A 15,521-nucleotide genomic window follows, 5' to 3' on the forward strand; every position below is an offset into this window, starting at 1 on the left:
ATCTCATAGAATACCTTGCATCAGTGACATAAGCTATACTTGGTTGGTCGGGTGTCACTGACGGTGGAGTAGGGTAGGGTGGGAAGGTAGGGTGGGAAGGGGGATTTCAGAGACATTTATAAAGGATAGAATTAACAGAAATGTTATTCTCCATATCGTCGTTGTCGGGTGAAAACCTTGTATGTCCAAAACCGTTCGTCTTGCATTTATCATTTAAAAAAATTATTTAAACTAGTGAAAACAGCAGATCTACATTTAAACTAGTGAAAACAGCAGATCTACAAGCACACAAGGCCTCGCACCGCGAGGCGTTGTGTGCTTGTAGATCGGCTGTTTTCACTACTTTTGTGCGACGGTCTTGCATGATGAAGCAGGGCTTTACTTGCGAAAGAAACTTGGAGATACGAGGTTTCCACCCGACAACAACGATATGATACATCTATTTTGGTTAATTGTTTTATTGTGTGTGTTTCATATGTATAACTTTTGTTTTTGATTCTGTGCATGCATTCTTGCAGGTATACATACTTTTATGTATACTTTTGTATATTTTTGACTTTGCTCAAATAAAAAACATTTGAAACTACATCGTGGCTATGAGTGTGCAGCCTTTTTCTTCTCCTTTGTGATGACTGAATGAAAACAGAATCAAATATTGGAAACAGAGCACAAGTTTAGTTTGTTTCCTCACTATGAAACGGTTTTAAAAAGGTCACAGTAGTTTTTAAAAGTAAGTGAATTCATGAAGCTACCACTAAGCTGGAATGTCACCCACTTCATTTCCTTAAATCCTTGTTGTCACTGTCTTTCGCCAAAGGTGGGTTGCAGAGGACCAACATTTATTTTGTAACTTGTCTATCGCATTTGTTATCAAAATGCTCATGTCAATGTAATGCCCTTGCAAGCAAGAATAGGCAGAGCGGGGGCCACAGCTCGCACTTTGGAAAAAAGCTACTGCACAGCTACCTAAAAAAAATCTGGCTATTCATCATCAAAGAAAAGGGAGTTTTTTTCTTACGTAGCATCAGAAGTAAAAAATCAAACCCAAGTTTGAAGTGAGCGGTGGTGCCTGCACGTGTGTGGGGGTGGGGGTGTGTGTGCGTGCGTGCGTGCATGTGTGTGTGTGTGTGTGTGTGTGTGTGTGTGTGTGTTGCTCACAGAGGTGTGTGTGTGTGTGTGTGTGCGTTGCTCACCCAGCTGGAGTGTGTGTGTGTGTGTGGGGGGGGGGGTGCGCGTGTGCGTGAGAGAGAGAGAGAGTCATACTTGCTCACTCAGGCACCTCAGGCTACAGACAGACAGACAGACAGACACACACGGATACACACACGGCCACGCTATGGAGACGGTGTGACCACCGCTCAAAAAGAAGAAAAGAAAAAAAAGCATCAGAGAATCTGTTCTTGAGAGATTATCTAAAAACTAACTTAAAGGAGTAGTTCACCCCCAAAATGACTTTTTTTCTATTGATTAGTCACGCCATGGAGTTCAATAATATTTTTTGTTTTTTTTCGCATTCCTTAGACAAAAATGTGATAACAATAAATTTACTGTTTCGAAATGGGTCCCCATCCGGAATCAATGGGGGTAAATTTACTCGAATCAAATTTTTGTCTTAGGAATGTGACAAAAACCCCAAAATATTATTGAACTCTACTCTCCATGGCATGGCGTGACTAATCAATAGAAAAAAAGTCATTTTGGGGGTGAACTACTCCTTTAAAAGCATGAAACGGAAACATTTTAATTTAAATCAAAATCTGTGACATTTATGGCAAGAAATGACGACAAGCATGTAAAAACACTTCCCTGATTTTGACACTATGGACATCTGGAATGTATAAAGTGAACTTGGTCTAACCTGGCATCTTTGAGCCACCTTTGGTCCATCTCCTCCTGCCAGCCCTCTGGAGGGCTCTCCTGCCAGGCGTTGAAGTAGCGGATGATCCCTGGGTGCTCCAGCTTGGCCAGAGCCTTCACCTCCCTCATGACCTTCTCACGGGCCACTTCCCTGGTGACAGGAGGGGGGAGAGGACAACCCAAGGCTTTAGGATCGCCTCATCTTCCATTCAAAGCGGAACACCTTTTTATAACGCCAACTTAATTCACATTCACAACAGTGTACGGCACACATATGTTGCAGGTTCACTTTAAATTCACAGAAAAGAACAATAAAGCAGTTAAAGTAATAAAGTTTCCGTTTTTAATTCGGGGAAAATCCCATTGCCTTCATTTTGCAGAGTGTGTTATGTTCTCTGTCAGCCCAGCTCCACAATTATGCATTTACACGCATTCCCGGTCCCACCTGGGAGGTTATTCCCGACTCCCACCACGCCATCACTGGCTTTTACTGTTTGGTCACTGAGCCGCTCCAACGAACAGCTGGGGGGTTAAGCACTTTGTTTAAGGGCACCTCGGCAGCAGTCGTCCGGGGAATTGCCCGCGCCAAAAACACTATGTACCCTGCTTTATTACACCCAGGGCTCAACGTCGCCACCAACACCTACTGGACACAATGATTTAAAACGACTAGGCAAACACAGTTCACGGACCCAGTGTTGTATCTAAGCTTCCAATTAAGAGACAGTGGACAGTTTTGTGGGGCCAACGTAATTGGCTAACATGGGACGAAAATGTTCTTGAAAAAGGCCAGGAACCCCAGAGTGACAAGACGATATTGATTCGTTTTGTTTTGTTTCTCGTACTTGTGCTGCTAAAGAACTTTAACTTTAACAGTCTTCCCTACGCAGGGAAATGAACCTTTTTCTCGAAAATCTAATCTAAATCTTTTCCCGTTCGATTTTACGTTTCAATTAGTAAAATGTCACCGTGTTGTGCTGGTTATGTACCTGTTCGGGAGGCGGATTCTCTTGATGGCATAGTTGCAGTCGTCCACTTTGTTGCGGGCTTCAAACACCACACCGAACCCCCCGCGGCCGAGACACTGTACTGGCTCAAAGTCGGTCAGGTACCTGGAGAGAGACACGGTCACAGTTAGCATCAAAAGGTCCTCTTTGTGTGTGTGTGCGTGCGTGAGTGTGTGAGTGCGTGCGTGTGTGCGCGCGCGTGTGTGTGTAACTGTGTGTGTACAGGCAGGGGCGTCACAAGGGGTAGGAAAGTGGGACTGAGTTACTAGGGCCCAAGGTGGAGGGGCCCTAGTAACTTTAGCTATTGAAAAATAGCAGATATACAAGCTCACAGCGCGGCACCGAGTGCCGCGCTGCGAGCTTGTAGATCTGCTATTTTTGAAAAGTCTTGAAAATGTGCGCAAATCTTTGAATATATGTATTTTTTAAGTGAACATTTGTAACTCAAATGTTGCTTCTGGGGGGTCCCTGGAACTAAATATTTTGAGATGGGGGGGGGTCCTTCACATGAAAAAGTTTGAGCATCACTGACATGGAAACATAGGTTTCTTGGCACTCATTTTCACGATTTTTCAAAAATAGCAGATCTACAAGCTCGCAGCGCGGCACTCGGTGCCGCGCTGTGAGCTTGTATATCTGCTATTTTTCAATAGTTAACATTCATGGGGGGCCCGCAGTGAATCCTTGTACCCAGGGCCCAGAATTTGGTGTGACGCCCCTGTGTACAGGCATCTTACTGCCTATGTAAGCAAGAGCTAAACTGCCCTCCAGTGTTTGAGTCACTCCCATCAAAATCACCAGACTGTAACAATGTCCTTTCAGGGACACAGAGAATGTACAAGTACAGGCAATCAGCTCAGCTAGATCAGTGGTTCTCAACCTGTGGGTCGGGACGCCCGGGGAGGGTCCCCAAATTATTCTGGGGGGGTCCCCAGACGGTTAACTTAATGTGCAACATTGTTTTCTCACTCAACAGTAAACAAACCAACATAAGGTTTAAGTGTATAGAGGGTATCTGCACATGACAATTTAAGGACTTTTTATTACCTCTAAAATGACAAATTAAACATTGGTCAAATTGTCCAATATTAGAGGAAGAAATTGTGAAAATAGCCTATTGTGAAAATAGCAGATCTAGATGCTCACAACGCCTTGCACTGCAAGGCATTGTGAGCATGTAGATCTGCTATTTTCACAATAGAACCGTTTTATACAAAATGTAATGCCTCAACGCTTAGTGCTCGTCAGGGAGGGGGGGGGGGGGGGGTCCCCAGTTAAAATAGGATAATTTGGGGGGTCGTGGGCTGAAAAGGTTGAAAACCACTGAGTTAGAGCACCAATACCAGTACTTCCACATGATAAATGAATGACAGCGATATATGTTACTTTCATGGAGCATTGCAGAGCATCGTGTGGCCACTAACACCTAAAGAGATTTCTGACCCCGTGTCTCCCTCGTATCCGTCATCAGTTGCTTGGAGAGTTTCCCAGCCACTGTTCTCCCAGATCTGCTTAATAAGTCAGATACCAATCGGCCTATCAGATCCGATGGAGGAATCGCTACGCCCTATCCCAATCATCCCTCTCCCTGGGGTGCTGAGAGGGTCTTATTTTAGGTAACGGTGTGGTACCATCTGATGCATGGCTTCTGTCCCGATATCCGCCGCTCCCTTCTAATGATCCTGACTCATGCTGGGATCAGCTGCTGGGTTTATTTATGAAGACTCGCCTACCAGGCAACTGGCACTGGTGGTCACACTGGTTTTAAGCCATTTAGGCCTAAAATTATTGAATGCTTTAACCGGTGAAAAATAGCAGATATACAAGCTCACAGCGCGGCACCGAGTGCCGCGCTGCGAGCTTGTAGATCTGCTATTTTTGAAAAAGTCATGAAAATGTGTGCAAATCTTTGGATATATGTATATTCAAAGCGAACGGTTGTAACTCAAATTTTGCTTCTGGGTGGTCCCTGGAACTAAATGTTTTGAGATGGGGGTCCGTGGCCAAATAAATATCAGTTTGGGGGTCCTTCACATGAAACGGTTTGAGAACCACTGACATAGTAGTCTCTCAAGAACAGACTAAATGAGCTCCAGTTAAGTGAAAAGGACCTTTTCTTTGACGATGGCCGGCCAGATTGCTGACATGGAAACATAGGTTTTTCAAAAAACCTTAGAAGGATTCAATTTTTCAAAAATAGCAGATCTACAAGCTCGCAGCGCGGCACTCGGTGCCGCGATGTGAGCTTGTATATCTGCTATTTTTCAATAGTTAAAGCATAAAATAGTGATACACAAAATGTGTACCCGTTCTAAATGGGTTTTAAACGGGAGGAGGGAGGGACACATGTGGCGGCGTTGTCTGCGTGTGTGCGTGCAGGAGAAGAGAAGAGAAGAGAAGAGAAGAGAAGAGAAGAGAAGAGGGCGTGTGTGTGTGTGTGTGTGTGTGTGTGTGTGTGTGTGTGTGTGTGTGTGTGTGTGTGTGTGTGTGTGTGTGTGTGTGTGTGTGTGTACACATGTTATATTAGTGCACATCAAAAATAGCTGACATCCCTGTGATGACAGATGAGGAAAAAGGCAGCCAGCCCGCCTGCCTATCCCCTCAGACTGCATAATCACATCAAACGTCTGTATTTTGGCCAGATTAAGGGCATTATTCCGCTCATGAATGTAAACATGCGACACGCTGCATCGATCGGGCGCCGCCGAGGTCAGCGCCCCGCCGACGGATTAAGACCGATCGTGTAAACACGGATTGTCCAATAGGAAAACATCCCGGCGATGTGCTGACAGCTGCGTAACGTGACACCTCTAGCGGCGGCAGATGCTCCCCCCAAAGAAGACATTCTACGGAAGTGTGGAATCCAAAAACCACTCAAGTGCAACGGATTGAATCGCCATCCTCCACATCACTCAAACACTCCGTTGAGGTCCTTCAGTGGATTTTTCTTAGTGAATTTACATTAAAAGACCATACCAGTCTGGCAGATTTAACGCATTGATAAATGATCACGATCATTTTCATAACAAAATGTTTTTCATTTTTGAGTAAGACATTGGATTCCACTATTTTCAGTACGGTATAGAATTCAACTTTAAACTTGCATGAGATCCAACACAGTGAATTTCAGGACACATGTATGTTTCATCAAAGTTATGATTTTATCATTGTGTTTAAAACATTTCAAAGCGCAGACTGATATAAAGTCTAGCCAAAGACGGTCCCTCAATTAAAGATAAATGAAAATGTTCCATGTTTATGTGCAATATATGGCCGAAGCTGTGAAAAAACAGCAAATGAAATGTACTGTATTGTATGTAAATATACTATATAATATTGGTTACTTTAGTGTAAAAGGGGGGGAGACAGGGAAGCAAGGCAGACACTGGACAGATTCGAGCCTGAGCCAGTTAAGGGTGGACATACAGTTGGAGAGCTTAAAAATGTGATCCATCAATTTATTAGTAACAGAGATACAGTATTCCTTTAATACCCTGCTGCAGAGCAATATTCCCATTTGGGACAGCGGGTTCTTTTTGAACTTGAACTTAACCCATTTAGGCCTAGAATTATTGAATGCTTTAACCAGTGAAAAATAGCAGATATACAAGCTCACAGCGCGGCACCGAGTGCCGCGCTGCGAGCTTGTAGATCTGCTATTTTTTGAAAAAGTCGTGAAAATGTGTGCAAATCTTTGAATATATGTATTTTCAAAGCAAACGTTTGTAACTCAAATCTTGCTTCTGGGTGGTCCCTGGAACTAGATATTTTGAAATGGGGGTCCGTGGCCAAATAAATATCATTTTGGGGGTCCTTCACATGAAAAGGTTTGAGAACCACTGACATAGTAGTCTCTCAAGAACAGACTAACTGAGCTCCAGTTAAAGTGAAAAGGACCTTTTCTTTGACCGGCTGGCCAGATTGCCGACATAGAAACATAGTTTTTTTTTCCAAAAGTCTTAGAAGGATTCAAAAGACACTTATGGAATCGGGGTCAAAATTCTAATTTTCACGATTTCTCAAAATAGCAGATCTACAAGCATTGCAGCGCGGCACTCGGTGCCGCGCTGTGAGCTTGTATATCTGCTTTTTTTCAATAGTTAAAGCATAAAATAATGATACACAATATAGTGTACCCGTTCTGAATGGGTTAACGCGGGCACAGCAGGGCGTTGAAGAGCTGGCTGGGACCCGTCGGGGGGGCCAAGGTCATTCATTATTTGATGGCTAGCCGCTGACGTATCCAATCACATATCGGTGCTCCTCACATCTCTCCACATCATCCACCACAGCTTTTTGTCCTATCGCAGAGCAAAGCCTGGAAGACCAGTTGTTACCATGGTAACAACAGCACTGTGGTTTCTGTAGCTACACCTTGAAAACCAGCGCAAGGCTCAGGTGTGACTTTGACACTAAGAGATGTAACGCTCTAACCAGGTATAATGTTGTTACCATGTAAGAAGTGGTTCCACGCTTAAGTCATTTAGACCGGGTACGCATTATTATTTTATGCTTTAACTATTGAAAAATAGCAGATCTACAAGCTCACAGCGCTGAGAGCTTGTAGATCTGCTATTTTGAAAAATCACGAAGGTTTGAATTTTGACCCGATTTTGACCCGATTCTATAAGTGTCTGTTGAATACTTCTAAGGTTTTTTTGAAAAACCTATGTTTCTATGTCAGTGGTTCTCAAACTTTTTCATGTGAAGGACCCCCAACATGTTATGTATAATTTGGCCACGGACCCCCCCATCTCAAAATATTAGTTCCAGGGACCCCTCAGAAGCAAAATTTGAGTTACAAACGTTCGCTTTAAAAAATACATATATTCAAAGATTTGTACACATTTTCACGACTTTTTCTAAAAATAGCAGATCTACAAGCTCGCAGCGCGGCACCTGGTGCCGCGCTGTGAGCTTGTATATCTGCTATTTTTCAATGGCTAAAGTACAAAATGATTTCCGGGGCTTAATGGCTTAAACAGAAACACAGGGTGTAAACCAAAGGTGACAGTATGCTAATGGCCGTACCTGGACACGTATTCGCTGGAGCGCGTCTCCATGCTGATTGGCTCTTTGGATTCCACAACTTCAAGGTCAAACTTGCTGTCTGTCTGGCACTGTGTCTCCGACTCCTTCCGCTGCTGTGGTAGACAGGGAGGGGACAGAGGGAGGGAGAAATATTAGAAAACTTGTGACAAACTACCGGTAATCGCTCAGCAGTGCCGTGTTTAGGAACATGACTGAAAGGCTCATTCATAAGCAGTACAAATGGGAGACGGGGGGGAAAAGCTATCAAATATATCGAATCTAAGCACCCACTCTAGTTGAATGATCGATGTCAGTGTCGCTCGGAAAACCCGCCTCGTGTTGTTTCACAGTTTTACAGACCGGAGTCCATCAAAATGTTCAATTAATTCTCAAATTCGTAAAAATTAAAAAATGAAGTGTTCACACAATTCATCAACTACAGTTACAGTATGTGAATATTCTCAAGAGGAGCAATAAGATGTGTACTGTATATAATCAATAGCACTCCTGCCAAACAGACGGATATGGAAACTTTGCATGACCCGAACAGTTGTCTTGGCATCCGTTCAATAATTATGAACGCATAGCAGTTGTCAGGAAACAAGTGCTTACAGTACACGTGTATTTTTAACTTGTCTCTCGCTGTTGCTTATCGCTGGAAACATTCTCAGGCTCCTATTGTTTAAACTGAAATAAATCGGCATAAAGCAATAAAGCATTCTCATATGAAAATGGCACTAAATCCCGGCTTGTGGCCCTTTGACATACACACAATATGTGAAAATGTCATTTGTCTTTGTAGATATTGAAAAGGAATTTCATTTTATGTTTCATTGTACTTTATATGGTGATTTGAGGGCCCCTTTGTTTGATGTAATGCAAAAACGAAAACCTGAGCTATTCTGGGAAAACGATGGACAGTCAGAAGTTGGAATGGTTTTTTAATTATGAAGTCTTTAAGACGGCACATTTTCTAGAGTTTCTAGAGCCTGGAGTAGAAGACAGTCTCAGCTTTTCAAATAGTAGCTTGTGTGTTAAAGTTGGTTATTTGTTTGATCATTGTTTGTGTGAATTGTTATGTTGGTGAATTGTTTATGTCAAATGAAATGTAAGAGTGTCCTGTAATTCCATATGGGCTGGGCTTCCTTGGAAGCATGACACTTTAACCCATTTAGGCCTAAAATTATTGCATGCTTTAAGTATTAAAAAATAGCAGATATACAAGCTCACAGCGCGGCACCGAGTGCCGCACTGTGAGCTTGTAGATCTGCTATGTTTGAAAAAGTCGTGAAAATGTGTGCAAAACTGCAAATCTTTGAATACATGTATTTTCAAAGCGAACATTTGTAACTCAGATTTTGCTTCTGGGGGGGTCCCTGGAACTAAATATTTTGGGGGTCCTTCACATGAAAAGGACTGAGAACCACTGACATAGTAGTCTCTCAAGAACAGACTAACTGAGCTCCAGTTAAGTGAAAAGGACCTTTTCTTTTTACGATGGCGAGCCTGATTGCTGACATATAAACATAGGTTTTTCAAAAAACCTTAGAAGGATTCAAAAGACACTTATAGAATCTGGTCAAAATTCAAATTTTCACGATTTTTCAAAAATAGCAGATCTACAAGCTCGCAGCGCGGCACTCGGTGCCGCGCTGTGAGCTTGTATATCTGCTATTTTTCAATAGTTAAAGCATAAAATAATGATACACAAAATGTGTACCCGTTCTGAATGGGTTAATAAAGAAAAATCTATCAAATTCAACCATGTAGCGCTGTAAAGTAAGGAATTCACTCCAACAAATGTGTCTTTCTTTACCCTGGCATATGTCACTGGGGCGGTTGGGTGGAAGAACTTGCGCACGATGTATGTAGTGGCGGCGATGCAGAAGATGATGGTGCCAAGGATCTCCTTCCACCAGGGCAGAAGGAGAACCGGGTCCTTCTTCTCCCGACCTGAACTGTTGCCCTTTATAAGGCTCACACCGCTGTCCCGCTTCTCCCGATAGTGCTTGCTGTACGGATAGTAACCGTTGTCTGTGGAGTGGAGAGACAAAGAGTCAGGCATGCTCCTTTTTTCTTACTTGTATAGTGGCCAGTGGTGGAAAAATGTTTTACTTAACTGCAATGTAGAAATACTCTGTTACAAGTGAAAGTCCGGAATTCAAAATTTACTTGAGTAAAAGTACAAATGTGTTGGTATCAAAACGTACTTAAAAGTACTGTACCAAAAGTGGAAAATCCTCATTATACAGAATGTCCTATTCAACAAGTTTTCAAACGTATTAAACGATATAAAAATATTTTGAAAATGGCAGATCTACAAATTCAATATTTCAAATGGACGAAATGTATATAGGGTTGAAGTGGATAATGTAGGTTTATGTTACATACTGTAATATATGTTACGACTGTATATGTTTTGTAATAATAATAATCAATTAAAATCTACAAAGTAACTAGTAACTAAGTTTTCAAATAATTCAGCCCTATATACATTTGGGCCATTTGAAAATAGCCGATCTACAAAATGCGTCGCAATGCGATACATTGTGAGCTCGTAGATCTGCTATTTTCAAAAGATTTTCATACATTTGAAAACTTGTGAAGCAGGACATGCTGCATACTTACTTTCTACTTTTGGTACTTTAAGTACATTTTGATGCCAATACTTTTGTACTATTAACTCTTTTACTGCTTCGGACGTTCCCGTTCGCCCCAATTTTGACTCTAGCTCGCTGCCAATACGAACGCTCATTCATTTACTTACTTTTGATGACTGTAAGCTGATAACTGGTCGTGCCGCCGTGTACAGTAAAAACTCCTGTAACGCTGCTCTAAAATTTCCACCGCCCGTAAACAATAATGGAGTCCCAAATCACTTCCTGGCTGTTTTCCGTGGATCTGATCTAGAAATGCATTTCTATGCTCTGAATGGACGGCAAGCGGAGCGGCCCAATTCACATTCATTCTTTGCATAAGGCTGCCCTCTGCCGCCAGCTTGGCTAAAGTACACATAATAGATCCAATGAAAAAAAAATCGTTTGGAAATAATCAATAGATCTTTTTCTATAACATCGCAAAGGTAAGCTGCTTTTTGCAGGCACCAGCCCCAATAAATAAATAATAAATCTGTCAGTAGAACTGTTAAGAACATTTTGAGTTCCGGACATTTACTTATGGCAGAGACACGGTCAATCTTATCAAACCATGCACTCAGTATTCAGACTTTACCATAGGGATACTGCAGGATGGACAGGGCTCCATTGCTGTATTCGTCATGGGAGTACTTGTCGTTGTTCAGACACTTGTCAAACTCGTCAGAACCCACCAAGACCGGTGTACGCGAGGGGGAGTCTGTATCAGAATGAAGAGAAACAAGAACCACTCAATCATTACATACAGCAATGTGTTCCTGTCGAGGCGGACTGTGGCGCACTACACAGTTGCACAAAAAGTTGTTTTTTTAACCCATTTAGAACGCGTACACATTATTGTGTATCAATATTTTATGCTTTAATTATTGAAAAATAGCAGATATACAAGCTCACAGCGCGGCACCGATGCCGCGCTGCAAGCTTGTAGATCTGCTATTTTTGAAAAATCCTGAAAATTATAATTTTCACCCGATTCTATGAGTGTCTTTTGAATCCTTCTAAGATTTTTTGAAAAACCTATGTTTCTATATGTCAGCAATCGGGCTAGCCATCGTCAAAGAAAAGGTCCTTTTCACTTAAATGGAGCTCAGTTAGTCTGTTCTTGAGAAACTACTATGTCAGTGGTTCTCAAACCTTTTCATGTGAAGGACTCCCAAAATGATATTTATTTGGCCACGGACCCCCTATCTCCAAATATTGAGTTCCAGGGACCACCCAGAAGCAAAATTTGAGTTGCAAACGTTCGCTTTGAAAATACATAATATTCAAAGATTTGCACACATTTTTCTAGACTTTTTCAAAAATAGCAGATCTACAAGCTCGCAGCGCGGCACTCGGTGCCGCGCTGTGAGCTTGTATATCTGCTATTTTTCACTGGTTAAAGCATTCAATAATTCTAGGCCTAAATATTCGTTAAATCCACAACAAACGGAATTGTAAGAACAGAGACAATCTGCACAGGCAGAACTTACGGATGAGGGGTTTCCATTTAACAATAGGCAGTGGTTGGCCATCCTTTTCTGATCCGATGGCATTAGTAGGGAACTTCTCAGAGTTTCTGACTGAGGACTGCAGGTAGAGCTGGCCCTGGAACATGCCTGGCAACGAGGTTCAGGTTCAGGGTTACAAGGTGTTTTATTGTCAAAAGCACACAGTAGTAGCATTGTATATGTATTGAAATGATTGTATTCCAAGGTCAAAAAAATACAATTAAAGGAGCTATAGTCAACTTTTTCTTGAAAAACGGATGCTAAAATAAAAATAATGTTTCGAAAATATTTTATAAAAAAATAAGCTTCATATGTGTTTCTATTCAAAAATGACCACAACAAGTGGCGTAAAATAATGATAAAATAATCATTTTGGCCATTGTCAGACCGACACTTTGTTTACATTCTAGTCTATAGACTAGGATGTAAACAAAGTGTCGGCCCTACAATGAAAAAGTTGACTATAGCTCCTTTAAGTCTGAATAACTAATGACAACTATCCAACTTACCAAGGCAAATTGGCATTTTGTGTTTTATGGGAATTTAGAGCAACTGGAACAATTAAAGTGGAACTACGTAACTTTCTTTTCATGAATACATTTTAATTTAGTCTAATATGTATTGTAGAATATGTTAATACAATATAACTTATACAATTGGGGCGGTTGTACTTTGTCTCCCTGCTCTTCTATTGAGACATTTAGATTGTGTCAAACGTCAAGTTTAACTGTACTTGTATTGTACTGTCTACATTTCTTTAGTTTTGACTATACTTGTACTGTTCTTCATTTTTGTCTAATAAAATATTCAATCAAATGTCTCACACCGGATCTGACACAAATGTTGACCTGAAGGTCAAGATTCAATTCATCCCCTGAGCAAGCAGGCGGCTCTATTAGCGCAATGGTAATAATGTCAGCACTTGCGCAGGAAACCGGGTTCAAATCCGGGGTAGAAGAGCAAAGTTACATAGCCTAGTGCAGACCTGTGGAACCTGTGGCTGTGACATAAAAGCTGTTAATCTTATAAATTCCCTTGACATTTACCCAGGTACACGCTGGACTGCGTGGCACCCCTGGCCTCCTCCATAAGATCTTCGTCCTCCTCTTCCTCGGGGTCAGCCTGGCCGTTGTAGGCCGTGTCGTCAAACAGGCTGATGGGAGTGACTTTGCCCCCTCCCACCAGCCAGGCTGAGGCGATGGGCGTGCAAAACTACAAAAAAAAGGAAAAAAGATCAAAAGGTGTAATGACCTCACTTGATACAGTATACGTTATCGACCCTCAAGGAGAAGTTAATCTATCACACAGCACTTTACTGCAGCGCTTGGCAAACTCATGACACTGAATTAAATAAGTGTCTAAACGGCATGGGGAAGGGATGGTCTTGTCAGCAGAAACTAGCTGAAAGCTCTGGACATTAAAAAAATCCCCTCAACTCTGATTCCAGACGAGACCAGATTAAGTCATCGCGTTACGGTGTGGGCTTTTGTATAGGAACATATTCTTTAGCAAGACATTTTCAAACAAAGAGCTTATCACCTTGTCATCGATGTAATTCCACTAAAAGCTAAAGAATGGCTGCATGACGCTGGATGCATGGCATGCAACATACTTGTATCAGTACAAAATCAAAGGCATGATTAAGCAATGCAGAGTATGTTTGAGTAGATAAAGTGAACTAATGACAGGTGGTTGTGTTACGTTTATATCATAATGGAGAAAAAAAATCACGAAAATTGAAATATTCTCAGCCATAAAACCGAGTAAAAACACACCCTCACAATTGAATAAGTACTTATTCAATATCTTAACACTTCGGCAGCCGAAATAGAATGGCTTGTTGGTAGATTAGCCGTGAAATTTCTATTATTATATTATGATCTGAACAGCATTCATTTTACAAGGCCCATCAGCGCAATATCAGCACAATATCATCGCCCCACCCCCATTACGGTCCCCGTTGTAATTCACCAGTGTCACCAGCGAAATGGCTCAATCTGCATTGGCATAGAGTGGCGGTTTTGGCCAAGGCATCTTCTCCCCGTGTGTTTCGCGTGTGCGCGATCCGTTCACGTAAATGTGGGCGCATATAATCCAAGTATGACTGTATAGTCGATGTGAACATTTTCGCTAGCTTAGCCCCTAGCACTCCAGCTATGCTAATGCTAACGTCTAAACCATAAATGGATGGGAGCTGGGAAGCCTTAGCAGGGAAAGGACCTGACGTCACTTCCGGTTCATGTCAGAGGAGCCATGCGCTATCGATGGACGAGCGGTGACTAGGGAAGGTTAGACGATCGCCGATTTTCGGATACAAATCATTTATTTCGTTTTTAATGACCCAGTACGGTAAATTTCGGTCTGGCTGAGACTCCTTGCTCAGATGTCCGGTATATTTCGGTTTTAATATGGGCATCTCCATACGGCTGTCAAAGTGTTAAGAACTGAATAAGATCTTTGCAAACCAATGTAGTCTAACCTGGTGTTCCCAGACCAGCTGTCCTCCAGGCTTGGTGCTGAAGGCCATCACCTTCCAGTCAGGGACGGACACCTTGATGACCAGGTCCAGGTTCAGGTTGTGCTGGTTCTGCTGCTGGTTCTCTGGCTGCTCCGCTCTGTCCTTGGGCTCCTCGGTGATGACGCGCTGGCTCTCGCGGCGCTCCTCCCTCCAGGCGTCGCCGCTCGCCACCTCGCCCTCCAGGAAGGTCATCCCCGACTGCGACTCGGGGACGAACTTCAGCTCGAAGCTCCCCACGCTGAAGTTCCACCTGGGAGAAGTGCGGAGTAGGGATGGGACGATAATCGTTATCATCGTTTTTTATCGCGATAAGAAACGCTCACAATAATTGTATTGTGGAGATTTTAGTTTATCGTGAAATTATCCTCTGTCATGCACTGGGATCAATTCACCTTTTATTTGTTGAGTTTCATAATTATTATAGTCATTTAAACCCTCTATAATTGGTAAAAACGGACCTGGAAATAAAAGTCTTTTTTTCACCCTCTACCAAATCTCTTTGCCGAAAAATAGCTGATCTACAAGCTCACAACGCGTCGCATTGTTTTGGCAAATGTTCCGCCCCAGGATTATGGGGATGTTGGGGATATTGTGATTGTTGCAATAATATTGTGAATCGCAATTTCTTTGGTCACAATAATCGTGACATGAAATGTTCATAATTATAGTCCCATCCTTAGTGCAGAGGTTATGCTGAATTAATGCAAGATAACGACGGTTCATCAGGTTTATTGTTGCAGTGATGATGGTGTTAAAAGAGTGTTGGAGGAGGATGCAGGCTGGGTCTTACTTCTCCACTCCTGAGCGTGGTCTGACGGCCCGCAGCGTCTTCTGGGTTCTTTGTAGCAGTAAAACATCCTCAGCCTCCAAGTCGTCCTCATCCCAGCGACTACAGCCCACCGCCGAACAGATGTACCGTAACTACACACACACACACACACACACACACAGGACAGAGAGAGAG

The 15,521-nt window shown here is 42.5% G+C and overlaps 1 protein-coding gene across 1 annotated transcript in view; it reads right to left on the minus strand.

The window, feature by feature from the left end:
* Positions 1-15,521, minus strand: part of eif2ak3 (eukaryotic translation initiation factor 2-alpha kinase 3) — a 67,987-nt gene that overhangs the window by 12,211 nt on the left and 40,255 nt on the right. The window contains exons 4-12 of the mRNA XM_080751262.1: positions 15,348-15,478; positions 14,519-14,807; positions 13,086-13,251; positions 12,022-12,147; positions 11,127-11,249; positions 9,712-9,929; positions 7,896-8,008; positions 2,847-2,969; positions 1,859-2,008 (exon numbers count right to left, since the gene is read on the minus strand). Of these exons, the coding sequence (XP_080607388.1) occupies positions 1,859-2,008; positions 2,847-2,969; positions 7,896-8,008; positions 9,712-9,929; positions 11,127-11,249; positions 12,022-12,147; positions 13,086-13,251; positions 14,519-14,807; positions 15,348-15,478 (1,439 nt within the window). The remainder of the gene's footprint in view (positions 1-1,858; positions 2,009-2,846; positions 2,970-7,895; positions 8,009-9,711; positions 9,930-11,126; positions 11,250-12,021; positions 12,148-13,085; positions 13,252-14,518; positions 14,808-15,347; positions 15,479-15,521) is intronic.

Source organism: Nannobrachium achirus (genome assembly GCF_963921795.1).
Source record: "Nannobrachium achirus genome assembly, chromosome: 20".
NCBI classification, from domain to species: domain Eukaryota; kingdom Metazoa; phylum Chordata; class Actinopteri; order Myctophiformes; family Myctophidae; genus Nannobrachium; species Nannobrachium achirus.